General features: G+C 36.0%; 2 protein-coding genes across 4 annotated transcripts in view; one reads left to right on the top strand and one right to left on the bottom strand.

The window, feature by feature from the left end:
• sox13 (SRY-box transcription factor 13) overlaps positions 1–13,560 on the bottom strand; it is a 675,553-nt gene that overhangs the window by 580,333 nt on the left and 81,660 nt on the right. The window lies entirely within an intron of this gene.
• Positions 1–13,560, top strand: part of etnk2 (ethanolamine kinase 2) — a 38,762-nt gene that overhangs the window by 16,530 nt on the left and 8,672 nt on the right. For all 3 annotated transcript variants that reach the window (XR_012386790.1, XR_012386789.1, NM_001034175.2), the window contains exons 4-7: positions 4,209–4,351; positions 5,723–5,806; positions 9,539–9,699; positions 9,871–9,944. Coding sequence is in view for 1 of the 3 variants with exons in the window: in NM_001034175.2 (NP_001029347.1) it covers positions 4,209–4,351; positions 5,723–5,806; positions 9,539–9,699; positions 9,871–9,944 (462 nt within the window). In the remaining 2 variants the exon portion in view is untranslated. The remainder of the gene's footprint in view (positions 1–4,208; positions 4,352–5,722; positions 5,807–9,538; positions 9,700–9,870; positions 9,945–13,560) is intronic.

Genomic DNA, 13,560 nt, shown 5'->3' with positions numbered 1-13,560 from the left:
TACAGAATAATAAAAATAAACATAATGCAATCAAATCAATGATTATTAAAGTTACAAATGGTACAATTTCTTATGCCTGAATGATCATTATACTATCACAGAACTCAAAAACACATGCAAATGATGAATTCTAATACAAACTCTTTCGTACACATTGCATATCCTGTGATGTGATTATTGCGAATGATCACTGTGCTGGATCATCTACTTAACTATAGCCCCTTTCACACAGTGATACCGGTAAATATCCGGAAACTTTCCGGAACGACTTTACCGGTATATTCAAAAAAGCGCTGTTCACACAGGTGAGGACGTTACGGAAATTTTCCGGAAAAGAGCATTCACACATCCATTCCAAAATACCGGTAAATTCTGACATCATTAACCACAAATGACCTCTAAACGGCTGCGCTTGTGTTTGTAAACATTTGACTACATTACAAACTCTTCGGATGGATCAGTATTGAGTACAACTCTAATGAAAACATAGGGAAACACTTTGATATGTGTGTGTGCTGGCGCTATGGGCGCTCACGGGCACACGCAAAGCTTGAAGGTAAACAAACAACGGCTTATAAACATTTTATCGATAATTATTTACACAGCATTAAGAAGGAACATAGAAACATTATCTGACTAACATCTAGCAGCTAAAGGTGTCTGGAAAAAATATTCAAAGGCTTTTATTCTCATAAACCACGCGCATGTGGATGCGTCTGACTGTTGTGATTGGCTAAAGCAGGTGTCTCACGTCAGCCCGTTCTAGACGTGGACGCGCTTATTACGGCAATCTTCCTTCTGCATTCACACAGCGCAGCATTCCGGCAAATTACCGGTAATGTTACAACTTCTCTTTCCAGAAAATAGCCAGAACGAATTTACCGGTATTTTCAAAAAGGGCCTGTTCACACATACAACCTTTCCGGAAAATTGCCGGTAATTTTCCGGAAAGGTCTGTATGTGTGAAAGGGGCTATTAATATTTAGAATCCATAAGTTAATGCCTAGTCATTTAGCTTCTTTCAAATTGTTGTTGCCATAGAAACATTCTAACAGTTAGAATCAGTTAATTGCCTCATTTAAAAAGAACACCCTACAGGAAGACACTTACTATCCACTCATCCTGTGATCATCTGTAGAAGCATTGCCTGTAACTTTATTATCTGTTTGTATTTATATTCTATCTCAAATATTATTGTTATGTACATAGAAAACTATAGCTCCTTTTATGTACATCTTGCAACATAGTTTCACTCTGTTTCAACATACATTCCATGTGGCATGGAATAAAGCAGCATTCTCCCACAATCTCACGTGTTGGAAAGAGTTTATCTGTCTGTCTAACTTTGGCAAGAGAGACGCCGGTGTGAGGGCAGAACAATCACATTGCGTTATCGATCCCAAAACGAGCCCTAAATTCTTTGGTAGGCAACAGTTTGTGCATTATGTTGTTTGAAACTAACTGTTCACAGCCCAATGAAAGGTGTTTCACAAGATCTGGCTTGCATTTGTTTAATCTTATGCGCAGAGATGTTATGTCACATACTCATCTCAGCAGTTTTCCTTTTTAAAGATGCTTGCTCTATACTGGCTGTTTGCATTGTGACGTTTATCGAGAGCCAGAGATCATGCACATGCAAAGTCATTTACGTCATTAGTTTCATAAGACTTTCTCGTGCGGAGATTATGCTGCTGCCTAATGTCTATTAGGATCATTTCATTCTGTAGTTTCCTGTTGATTTTTTTCAAAGCATAAACTTTGGCAAAATAAATAGCATTCAATAAATGATCAGATGAGTCTGAGAGGCAGCAGGGCTTTGAGTGAGTCTCTACAGGGTAAAGGAAGAGTCTAGAAATAACTCCTTAAGCCCATTATGAGGGGAGAGTGGTCAGTCGGATGGGGCTTTTTCATTGGTGGGACTTAACCATATTATCACCATCCTAATATCTCTTTTGTTAATCTATTTGTTGAGTTAAAAGCCAGATGTAGCGTTTTTATTGTTGATAACACTTATAGAATTTCATTTGTTAGTTACTATTTGTTCATTTTTATTAGTGCTGCACGGTATTGGAAAACTTTAACATTGCAATAGTTTGTAATATATATTGCAATATTAAGTTTTATTTCATCAGATGAATTAATATTTCTATTTGGAAGGAATTTATAATGTTAGATTAATTGGAAAGATCCTGTATCTGATTGAGGCATGCATAAAAAATATTGAATCTAATATACAATTAATCATTAATTAAACTTTATATCATTAAATGCTTTAAATATCCCCTGAAACTGCAAATGAAAAATGAAAATGGTAAATTATAATACAGACTCAACATCACATTCTGCGATGTGACTTGCGAATGAGCATCACAAAAATGATGACGAAGATTTTTCGTCAACAAAATTAACACCGGATTAAATGCACCTGAGCTAACATGAGTTAATATGGAATTAAGGAATTGTTGCATTGTTATTAATAAATGCTGAAACAAACATATTGGTCATTATTAATGCATTGACTAACATTACCAATTGAAGCCATCACTGCAAAGTGTTCATGCTTTTAGGATTGAAGGTGTTTTAATTGGAAATTTTATTAAAATGTTTGATTCAAAACTAATAGAGTTTTTAAGCTGTTCTGATGAGCTTACTAAGGGTGCTTTCACACCAACACTTTTGTTTCGGAACCGGTCTCGTTTGCCCAGGTAGAGCGGTTCGTTTGGCATATGTGAAACCAGCAATAGAATCCGCTAGAATCCGCCACAAATCAATCTCTCCGAGATCGCTTGAATGAGGTGGTCTCGGCTCAATTGAAACAAACTCTGGAGCGGAACGATTGCAGTGAGAAAGCGATACGATCCGAGCGTGGTTATATCACAGTGTTTTATGGATATGTAATAGGCATAAGGCTATATGAAGAGAGAATTATGAGAAGAGTCTCCCGGATGCCCGCAAACGAGTGATAATCTCCTGGTAATCGCGCGTCTCCCTCCCGGTCCTCAAATACGTCGTTCACCCTTCTCACCCCTCCCCACCGCATCTCTACTCGCTCTAGTGATGGGTCATTTTGAACGAATCTTAAATATGACTCAGAAACTGAGTCCTCTCAGGGAGTGATTCGTTCATCCGCGCGTGCGCACATTTGTGCTGGTAGTATCGTTATTTTCAAGTCTTCATCACATTGCCAGAAGCCAATCATACGCATTTAGAGCCGGAAAAAGAATTGATCCACTCCCCTCTCGAGTCCTCTATCGGGTCTGAGTCACTCGTTCATCACAGGCCAATCATATGCGTTTAGAGCCAGAAAAAGAATTGAACCGTTCATCTCTCGAGTCCTCAGGTTTGAGTCATTCTGTCACATAAACAACGAACGATCATGGCTCCTATCGGCTTAGACTTTTGCATTGATTAAGACTATATGTGACTGTCAGTGTAATGTGAATGAACCCCTGAAAATTGAAGACATGAAGAGGTGAGCTGAGCAAAGAGACAACAATGCCTTTATAGACAAAAGAGCAGGTAAACATTGAACTATTATTTTCTCTTTCTTATATTCTATTTATGACTTATTTGTCGTGCAATCAACCTTTTGGGCTAGTTGTAGATGTGTTTGGAAACAATTCGTAACATTTTAATAACATTTTGACAAATTGAACCAAATAAACGAAATGACTCGAAAAAAGATTCGTTTATCTTGATGAACGAGACTCAAAGATCCGAGTCAGTAAAATGATCCGAACTTCCCATCACTACCTTGCTCTTCAGACATGTTGTGCGCACTTTGTCAAACACCACCAAACCACCATCTCCCCTGACCGCTGAGCGGGACTCTGCAAAATATACCTGACCAATGTGAGGAGAGTTTACTCACACGTAATTAGTTTTAGCTCTTTTGGTTCAATTAGGAACTTTGCAGTGTGAAAGCGAACCGCACCAAGAGCAAAGTAACAATTTTAATTCCTGTTTCGGAACAAATGAATCGATTCACAGGTGTGAAAGCACCCTAATGTGATTAGTATTACTCATCATACTTCAGATTAGTGATTTGAACAGACCTGTAAACCTTATTGTAAAGTGTTAATTCTTTTGCTAGCGGAATGTTAAATACAAATGCAAATCAGTCTTGTGGCATTGTTCTTTTATCATACACTCTGTGTGTGTTTGTCTTTCACATTACTAATCTCTCATTTCTGTGGTCTTTAAACTAGAATTCAGCAAGAAGTGCCCAGCCAGGAAGTGCTGGAGCAGGAAATGATGTGGATGAAGGAGCACCTGTCTCAGCTGGGCTCGCCTGTGGTGCTCTGTCACAATGACCTGCTCTGCAAGAACATCATTCACAATGCAAAAGAAGGTGAGTTTTGTTAATCATGACAACATGAAAAAAAACTGGCCTTATTCACTTTCTATTAAACCTCATTGTTCTTTTTGTACCCCAAATAGTGTGTTATTATAAAGAACGAACCATTTCATTAGTTGCGTCCCAATTGACACACTATACACTATGCAAAACCTATTCAAAATTTAACCAGTTTACTAGTTGCCAAACTAGCAAATAGTACCTGTCATGAGCAGTGTTAGCCATGTTCCTTTAAAAAAGTAATTATTTATAGTTACTAGGGATGCACACTATAGTTTGCACACATTTACTGATTAGTAAATAGATACAATCATAAAACTATAAGACACAAAATACTTAAAAGTGTAGTTGTTGCTTTTATAATCATTTTTTATCAATATTTGTGACGATATTTAACTACTTAAATAAAATAATAAATAATATGAATTAGCATATAATGAAAACTTTGAGGTCTGTGCTTTTGCCTGTATATGGAGTGAGTCTTTTTTTTTTATCTGCGTCCTTAGCTTAAACTGGCAGAGGATGCATGGGGATTATTACTTCATGAGTGAACAATGCATGAAATTAAAATTGAATATTAATTTAAGATGAAAGATGAGACATTTAGGGTGTGTATTACATGAGCAAATTACATTTAAGAGAGTATATGAATATAAATGTTTAACATTACACACTTCTATTTAGCAGATGAATAATTACGTCATACTAGTATTTAAAGTGCGGCTATTTTCTTTTTAGGATTAACTGCTTTACTTGCACTACTTACAGTACGAGATTCCACAGAATACTGTATCTGTATGTGATTTGGGATCTTTTCTGTGACTCTGAAACAAATTTTTTGGTTCTGTTTGTGTAACTAAATTCACGTGGGTGAGAATAATATTAATAATGACCCACTTTTTATGATTCATTCAGTTCCCAGAAGTTGTATTTTTATTTTGTTTCGATGCTCTTTTATGCTCAGCAAAGCTCTGGTGATTGATTAAAAATGCTGTAAAAAAAGCAGTAATATTGTGAAATGTTTGAAAAAAGGCTTCAGTGTCATGCAATTCTTGAGAAATCATTTGTTTATGCTGATTCTGTGTTCCAGAATAATGACTTATTGCTATTGTTATGATAAGGATTTTTGTGAGAATTCTTCAACAGAGAAGAAGAGGCTTCTACTTTCACTTCTGATCAGTTTAATGCATCCTTTTAACAAATCTTTAAAAAGCAAAACACTTGTGATTTTATAAGGTGTTTACAGTTTTCATTTGATGCATTAAGTTTGCTATTACATTTTAAGGCATTAGATTTTGTTTCAGAAGGCACTTGAATCTCATATTGGGTCTTATTTACTTCAAATCACCCATTTTCTTTTTCCAGGTCATGTTCGATTTATCGACTATGAATACTCAAGTTACAATTACCAAGCATTTGACATTGGAAACCATTTCAATGAATTTGCAGGTGAGCAGCATGAAAAATATCACTTATAAAAATAATGTTTTGCACTGCTGTTTGTGTGTGTACGTGTGTATGTGTTTTTGTGACGTGTCAGGACACAATTCTGTATAATGACATGGGTATGACATGGGTATTGCAGAAAGGTTATGAGGACATTGCTGATGTCCTCGTTTTTCAGAAAGCTTATAAATCACACAGAATGAGTTTTTTCAGAAAGTAAAACTACACATTTCCTGTGAGGGTTGGGTAAGGGTAATACAAAATACAGTTTGTACAGAATAAAAACAATGGAAACTTATGTAATGTCCCCACAATTCACAAAAACAAACGTGTGTTCGTGTGTGCGTGCGCGCGTGTGTGTGTGTTTGTATATACTGTACATACAGCAGGTAAAATAAGTATTGGAACACGTCATGATTTGTCCTGGTAATCATATTTTTTAGAGGAGCTGCTGATTTGAAAATGACCCAGATTTTGGTAAAAACCCAACCAATCCAAACATACAAATAAACCCGAACCAACAAAAAAAATTGTTATGTGTATTAACAAATAATTGACTAAAGGAAAAAGTACTGAGCTACTATATTTTATAATTTGCACAAAAGGTTTTTTGGTAATGACAGGAGAGGGATCGTGGAGAATGAAGATAAGTTTTGTTTATTTATGTTTTCCCAGACTTCAACAGTCTAAAATCTTCACAATTCTGTGGGTCTCATCTATGAATTCTGAGATTTAGATTTTATGTTCTATGGCAGTGGTTCTCAAACTGTGGTAGTGGTACACGGGCTTACTACTAGTGGTATGCAGAGGAATCTCTGAGTAATGAAAGAAAAAATCAATACAATTTTAATAATTTTATGCATAAAATAACACCAATGTGATCAGCATTGGCTGTTCTCTAAAACTTATGATCAAAGCGATGCTTTAAAAATGTTTACTTTTGTGCATCGTGTCATCAGCTGCTAAAAATCAATTCAATTGCCGCAGAATTAGAGAAAGAGGTGCGCGGTGCTTGCAGAGCAGATATGTGCTAGAGCAGGGGTCCCCAACCCCCGGGGCCACAGACTAGCACCGGTTTACAGATCAATTGGTACCCAGCCGCACCAAAAATCATGAATTATTTCAGTTTTATTTATATTTTTATATTCAGTTTTAGTCTGAACGATCAATTACTTTGAAAAATCTTTTATTTTCCAAAAATGACCGTGTTCTCTTGTTACAACTCGGTCACTTGAGTGCCAAAATTCAACCCTCAGGCTAGCAAAATTAGTAAGAACTGCAGCACAACGCGCTTGCATATTCCAGGCGTCCCCAGATAAAAACCTATCAACTTTTCAGAATGCCTCACTGCGAGTCACGTGACAAAAACCCACTGATCGGCTTCATATTTTGTATGGAATATAATTTTGTTGAATGAATATGACTCTATCTTGTTTTCAAACTGTGCAGTGCCGTGGCTGCTTAATTTTGCCAACTACGCTACTTTATTTCAATACTGTTGATTATGGTGGTACTTGGAGAGACAATTGTTTTCTGAGGTGGTACTTTGAGAACCACTGTTCTATAGGATTCTACGCCGGTGATTGACCGGGCCATTCTAGCAGCTTTATTTTCTTTTCTGAAACCAATTGCGTGTTTTCTTGGCTGTGTTTGGATCATTGTCCTGCTGACATTTCCATCTATATCATCTGTTACATAGTTGTTGGGACTGAAGTAGCTAATATTAATTTACTCTGACGAGGGGCAAGGCAAAGCAGGTTTATTTATATAGCACATTTCACATACAGTGGCAATTCAACGTGCCTTACATAAACAAGAATAAAAGAGACGAGTATAAGAAAATAAAAACAAATAATATAAAAACAGATTTAAATGTGTTTAAAAAGGTTATAAAAGAATGAAAAAGAAAAATCTGTCGGATGTAGCACAGTGTTCATTCAGTAAAGGCACAGCTGTCTAGATGTGTTTTCAGTCTTGATGTGAATGTGCCTAATGTTGGAGCACATCTGATCATTTCCGGAAGCGGATTTCAGCAGCGGGTGGCGCAGTAGCTGAAAGCTGATTCACCCTGCTTTGACTGAACTCTTGAAATTTCTAGTTTATTTGATCCTAAAGATCTGAGTGATCTGTTGGGTTTGTATTCAGTGAGTATATCTGTAATGTATTGAGCTCCTAGGCCATTTAGTGGTTTATAGACAAGTAATAATACATTAAAATCTATTCTGAATGGAACTGGGAGCCAATTTGAAGACCTGAGGTGTGATGTGCTCTGATTTTCTGCTTCTGGTCAGAATCCTGGCAGTAGCGTTCTGGATGAGCTGCGACTGTCTGACTGTCTTTTTGGGAAGGCCAGTGTTGAGCCTGTTACAGTAATCCACCCTGCTGCTGATAAAAGCATGAACAAGTTCAAGTCCTCGCTGGAAACAAAGCATAATTTATAAAGCATAACCTAATTCTTGCAATGTTTTTGAGATGATAGTTTGCTGATTTAGTTACTGCTTTGACATGGCTACTCAATCTCAGATCTGAAATATATATTTTTGTTGTTTGACCCTTAGAGCCGAGGTACGCGTTCACCTTGAGAACCTCATCTCTGTTCCCAAACGCAATGACTTCAGTTTTGTCTTTGTTTAACTGAAGAAAGTTTTGGCACATCCAACTGTTCATTTCATCTGTGCATTGGCAGAGGGTGTCAATGGAACTGAAGTCAGACAGTAAAGCTATAGATCTGAGTGCCATCAGCATAGCTGTGGTAGGAGATTTGGCTCTTGCTCATTATTTGGCTCAGAGGGAGCATATTAAGCTTGAACAGGGCAGGGTTGCTTTCTAAAAACTAAAGCTGCCTTTCCACAGCACACGACATTTGGACACGATTGTCGGAATACGCCCCCTTGTGGCAGCCGCACAGTATTTTCAGTGTTGTCGTGCACCACGGGGAAGAAGCTGATTCTCACGGTGTTTGAAATAAAGGAGGGCAAAAGCCTTTATTCTCTGTGCGTTTACATAGTTTAATGCATGAATGAATATTAGAAACTCATAGACCGCTAAAATATTGGAGGTAATGTGGAGACACAAATTAAATTAAATGTATATATTTTTATTACTTTCTTACTTACATTTATGAACAGAATTTTTTTTAATATAGACTTTTTATTATTCAAAACTCATATAAACTCATTTCTCATCTCATGTGCACGGATCTGCTTGGACAACACTGGAATACATCATATCCGGTTGGCAGGTTGCATACGGTCTAGTCGCAGGAGTTCAAATATTTCAACGGATCCGCAGCTCAAATCAGATTCGAATTTTCCGCATACAAAGATGATCGGAACTCAACACAGCTCCCGGACTGTTCTCCATTGGAAATGAATAACTTCTGGTCTGTCGCTTGTCGTTTGTTGTGTGCAGTGGAAAGGCGGTTTAAGAGACTTCAGCTACTGTCTGGACTTTCCATGCCTTTTTACACAATTTTTTTTAAGTGTTCGATACTTTTTTCCCCAGTTATTTAATTTTATTACTCATAACTTAATTTGTAAAGAAATTAGTCAACAGCAAAAAAGAAAACTTGTGAAACGTTCAGCTTATTTTACCATCTGCAAGTGTGTGTGTGTGTGTGTGTGTGTATGTATAAATGTATGTATGTGTATATATATGCCTATGTATATACTGTACTGTACACATACATGTGTATATTTATACTTGCATGTATGTTTGTTTGTGTTCTCTCTTCAGGAATGAGTGAACCAGACTATAACCTTTACCCCAGTAGAGAGATGCAGCTGGACTGGTTGCAAACGTACCTGCAGGCCTACAAGCTCTTCACCAAGAAAGGTGAAGATGTGAGCGAGCGTGAACTGGAGACGCTCTACGTACAAGTCAACAAGTTTGCTCTGGTGAGTCTTGCCCTGCACAGTGTTATGATAGTCGCCGGAGTTGATTTACATTTGTTTATTCCTGCAATATAATCTGTTTGCTTGATGATTCGTGTCAGTGATACTGTACATCTGTGTGTGGACTGAGCTGGAAGGGTTTGGTCTAAAGTTTTCGTTCTTCCGCTTTGGCAGGCCTCTCATTTCTTCTGGGGTTTCTGGGCCCTGATCCAAGCCAAGTACTCAACCATCGAGTTTGACTTCCTCGGGTAAGCAAACCTTTCATCTTTCTGATGGGGGAGGATTTATTTACACGCATAAAGATCTTTATCAGCTCTGACCGTGTTAAGAGAAATGACTATTAAATGCAGATAAAGTGTGCAGTAAGCTCTGACTAATGCCAATAACAGTAACCAGGAAGGTTTTAGTTCCTGTAGCTGCTTTTATAACCTAATGTAAAACTGTAAAAAACCCTTTAAATAAGTGAATGTTTTGCAAAACAATATATTTTATTCTATACTGTTAAAATTATTATGCTAATGTAAGATTTAGATGTTATATTAGAGGTGTATTTTTTATTTATTTAAATATATTCATTCATTCATTTTCTTGTCTGCTTAGTCCCTTTATTAATCCGGGGTCGCCACAGTGGAATGAACCACCAACTTATCCAGCACGTTTTTACACAGCGGATGACCTTTCAGCCACAACCCATCTCTGGGAAAAATTTAAATATATTGTAATTTTAAATGTAACATTAGAATTGTTTTATAAAAATCTATTAGAATGTTTTGCAAAACAGTATATATTATTATATACTGTTAAAATGATTATGCATTCCCAGTGATGTTTTTTATAAAAACATGCTGGATAAGTTGGCGGCTCATTCCGCTGTGGCAGCCCCAGATTAATAAAGGGACTAAGCCGAAAAGAAAATGAATGAATGAAAATGATTATGCTAATGAAAGATTTAATGTTGTGTTTGCTATTTTTTATGCATTTGATTGTAAATATTAGAGAGAATTTTTAATGTGAAATATTTAAAATTAATATAATTGTAGAATTATTTTATAAAACTGTTCAAAAAGTGTATATAATATTTCGCCAAAAAATGTATTTTAATATACTGTTAAAATGATTATGCTAATGAAACATAAAGAAAAAGTCAATGATGGTGTTGTTAAGACTTTCAGAAAAAGGACTGAGACTAATAGCAGCAGCCAGAAGAGAGAAAAACATCAAATTTACTGTCCTGCCCCCATACACACTGCATTACAAATGCCTTGCATAAGCAGAGATTCATTTTTTGTAATTTGATGCAAAGATGATATGATGCATTAATACATACACTCACCGGCCACTTTATTAGGTACAACTGTCCACCTGCTGGTTAACGCTTGTTTCTTATCAGCCAATCACATGGCGGCAACTCGATGCATTTAGGCATGTAGACATTGTCAAGACGATCTGCTGCAGTTCAAACTGAGCATCAGAATGGAGAGGAAAGGTGATTTAAGTGACTTTGAACTATTTCTGAAACTGCTGATGCACTGGGATTTTCACGCACAACCATCTCTAGGGTTTACAGAGAATGGTCTGAAAAAAAGAAATAATCCAGTGAGTGGCAGTTCTGTGGGCGCAAATGCTATTTTGATGGCAGAGGTCAGAGGAGAATGGCCAGACTGGTTCCAGCTGATAGAAAAGCAACAGTAACTTAAATAACCACTCGTGACAACCGAGTAATGCAGAAGAGCATCTCTGAACACACAATGCGTCCAACCTTGAGGCGGATGGGCTACAGCAGCAGAAGACCACACCAGGTGCCACTACTGTCAGCTAAGACAGCAAACTGAGGCTACAATTCGCACAGGCTCATCAAAATTAGAAAAACATCACCTGGTCTGATGAATCTCGATTTCTGCTGTGACATTCGGATGGTCGGGTCATAATTTGGCATCAACAACTCGAAAGCATGAATCCATCCTGCCTTGTATCAACGGTTCCGGCTGCTGGTGGTTGTGTAATGGTGTAGGGGATCTTTTTATTATTGAGTATTGAGTATGAGTATTGTTGCTGACAATGTTGTTGCTGACAATGCATGTTTGTTGAACATGACAATGAGTTCACTGTACTCAAATAGCCTCCACAGTCACCAGAGCTCAATCCAATAGAGCACCTTTGGGATGTGGTGGAACGGGAAATTCGCATCATTGATGTGCAGCCGACAAATCTGCAGCAACTGTGTGACGCTATCATGTCAATATTGAGCAAAATCTCTGAGGAATATCTCCAGTACCTTGTTGAATCTACGCCACGAAGAATTAAGGCAGTTCTGAAGGCAAAAGGGGGTCCAACCCGGCACTAGTAAGGAGTACCTAATAAAGTGGCCGGTGAAATGTTAAAAACTTTTAAGAATTTAAAAAAATTTGTGAAAAGTGTGCATTTCTTCGTGCATACATTTGGAAATTTTAGAAATATTTTTGTGTATATCAAAATATTATTATCCAAGTCCAAAGTTTGCTATCGAACAGAAAGAAACACACCAGACCTGAAATACATTAGAAATCTTTGACATAAAAAAACTAGTCCTAAAAGCAGTGTCTATTGTCTTTGCACCTTAAAAATACATTAAGCTGAATCAGTGTATGAATGCCTCAGTTGGAGGTTGAGGTCTTCTATGAAGCTCTCCCACATACTGCGCATGAATGGCTGTGGATTGGTCCTTCTGTTGCCAGTCAATAGGGTTTGTTTTCAAGAGTTGAAAAGTACATTTGATTTAGGACAAGTGAATTACACCCTCTGTGACTTTAGCAACATAAACCACACACTGAATCTTCAGGATTGTGGAGCTGAAACTTTACTTCAGTTATACTTTAGTTGTTGATATTTTATTTTTTTTTTGGGAAGGTTTGTGAGTTATATCATCCGTAGGCTGAGGATATTTTCGTAGGCATCGTGGTTCACTTTTATTAAACTGGCTCAAGTAATATATTCTGCAAACTTCCTACATTGCCAGTTTCTAAGCAACAGGTCGTGGCTCCTCTCAGGCTGCACCGCTTAACAACAAATCCCTGCCCGCGCACATCAGATCAGGAGGAATCTCACAGCCGGTTTGATAAATCAACCTCAATACATAAAGAAAACACAAATACTATTGATTTTATTAAAAGTCGTTGTGTATTTTGAAGTAGAAAGAAGATTACCAGGTGTTAGGGCTAAAATATAACAGAATTTCACAAAAGTACCTTGTCATATTTTTATTAGTGTTACATACTTTCTTTTTTTTATGTATTTACTAATATTATATGTAATCCAACATTGTGGCTCAGAAAATGCTAATATTCCTCAACTGATGCTTAACAGAGCAGGGAATTTTTCACAGTATTTCCATTATTATTTTTATACTTTGTTTAAAAAATGTTTAAAGTCAAATTAAAACCATTTAAAAACCCTTTTAAGGTTCATATAATCAGTGAAATACATAAACTGTAATTATGTATATATATATATATATATATATATATATATATATATATATATATATATATATATATATATATATATATATATATATATATGTRTATATATATATATATATATATATATATATATATATATATATATATATATGTATATATATATATATATATATGTATATATATATATATATGTATATATATATATATGTATATATATATATATATATATGTATATATATATATATATGTATATATATATATATGTATATATATATATATGTATATATATATATATATATATATATATATATGTATATATATATATATATATATGTATATATATGTATATATATATATATATATATGTATATATATATATATATATATGTATATATATATATATATA

Source organism: Danio rerio, chromosome 11 (genome assembly GCF_049306965.1).
Source record: "Danio rerio strain Tuebingen ecotype United States chromosome 11, GRCz12tu, whole genome shotgun sequence".
In the NCBI taxonomy this organism is placed as follows: Eukaryota; Metazoa; Chordata; class Actinopteri; order Cypriniformes; family Danionidae; genus Danio; species Danio rerio.
The sequence above is the reverse complement of the archived record's forward strand: the minus strand, read 5'-3'. Positions and strand labels throughout refer to the sequence as shown.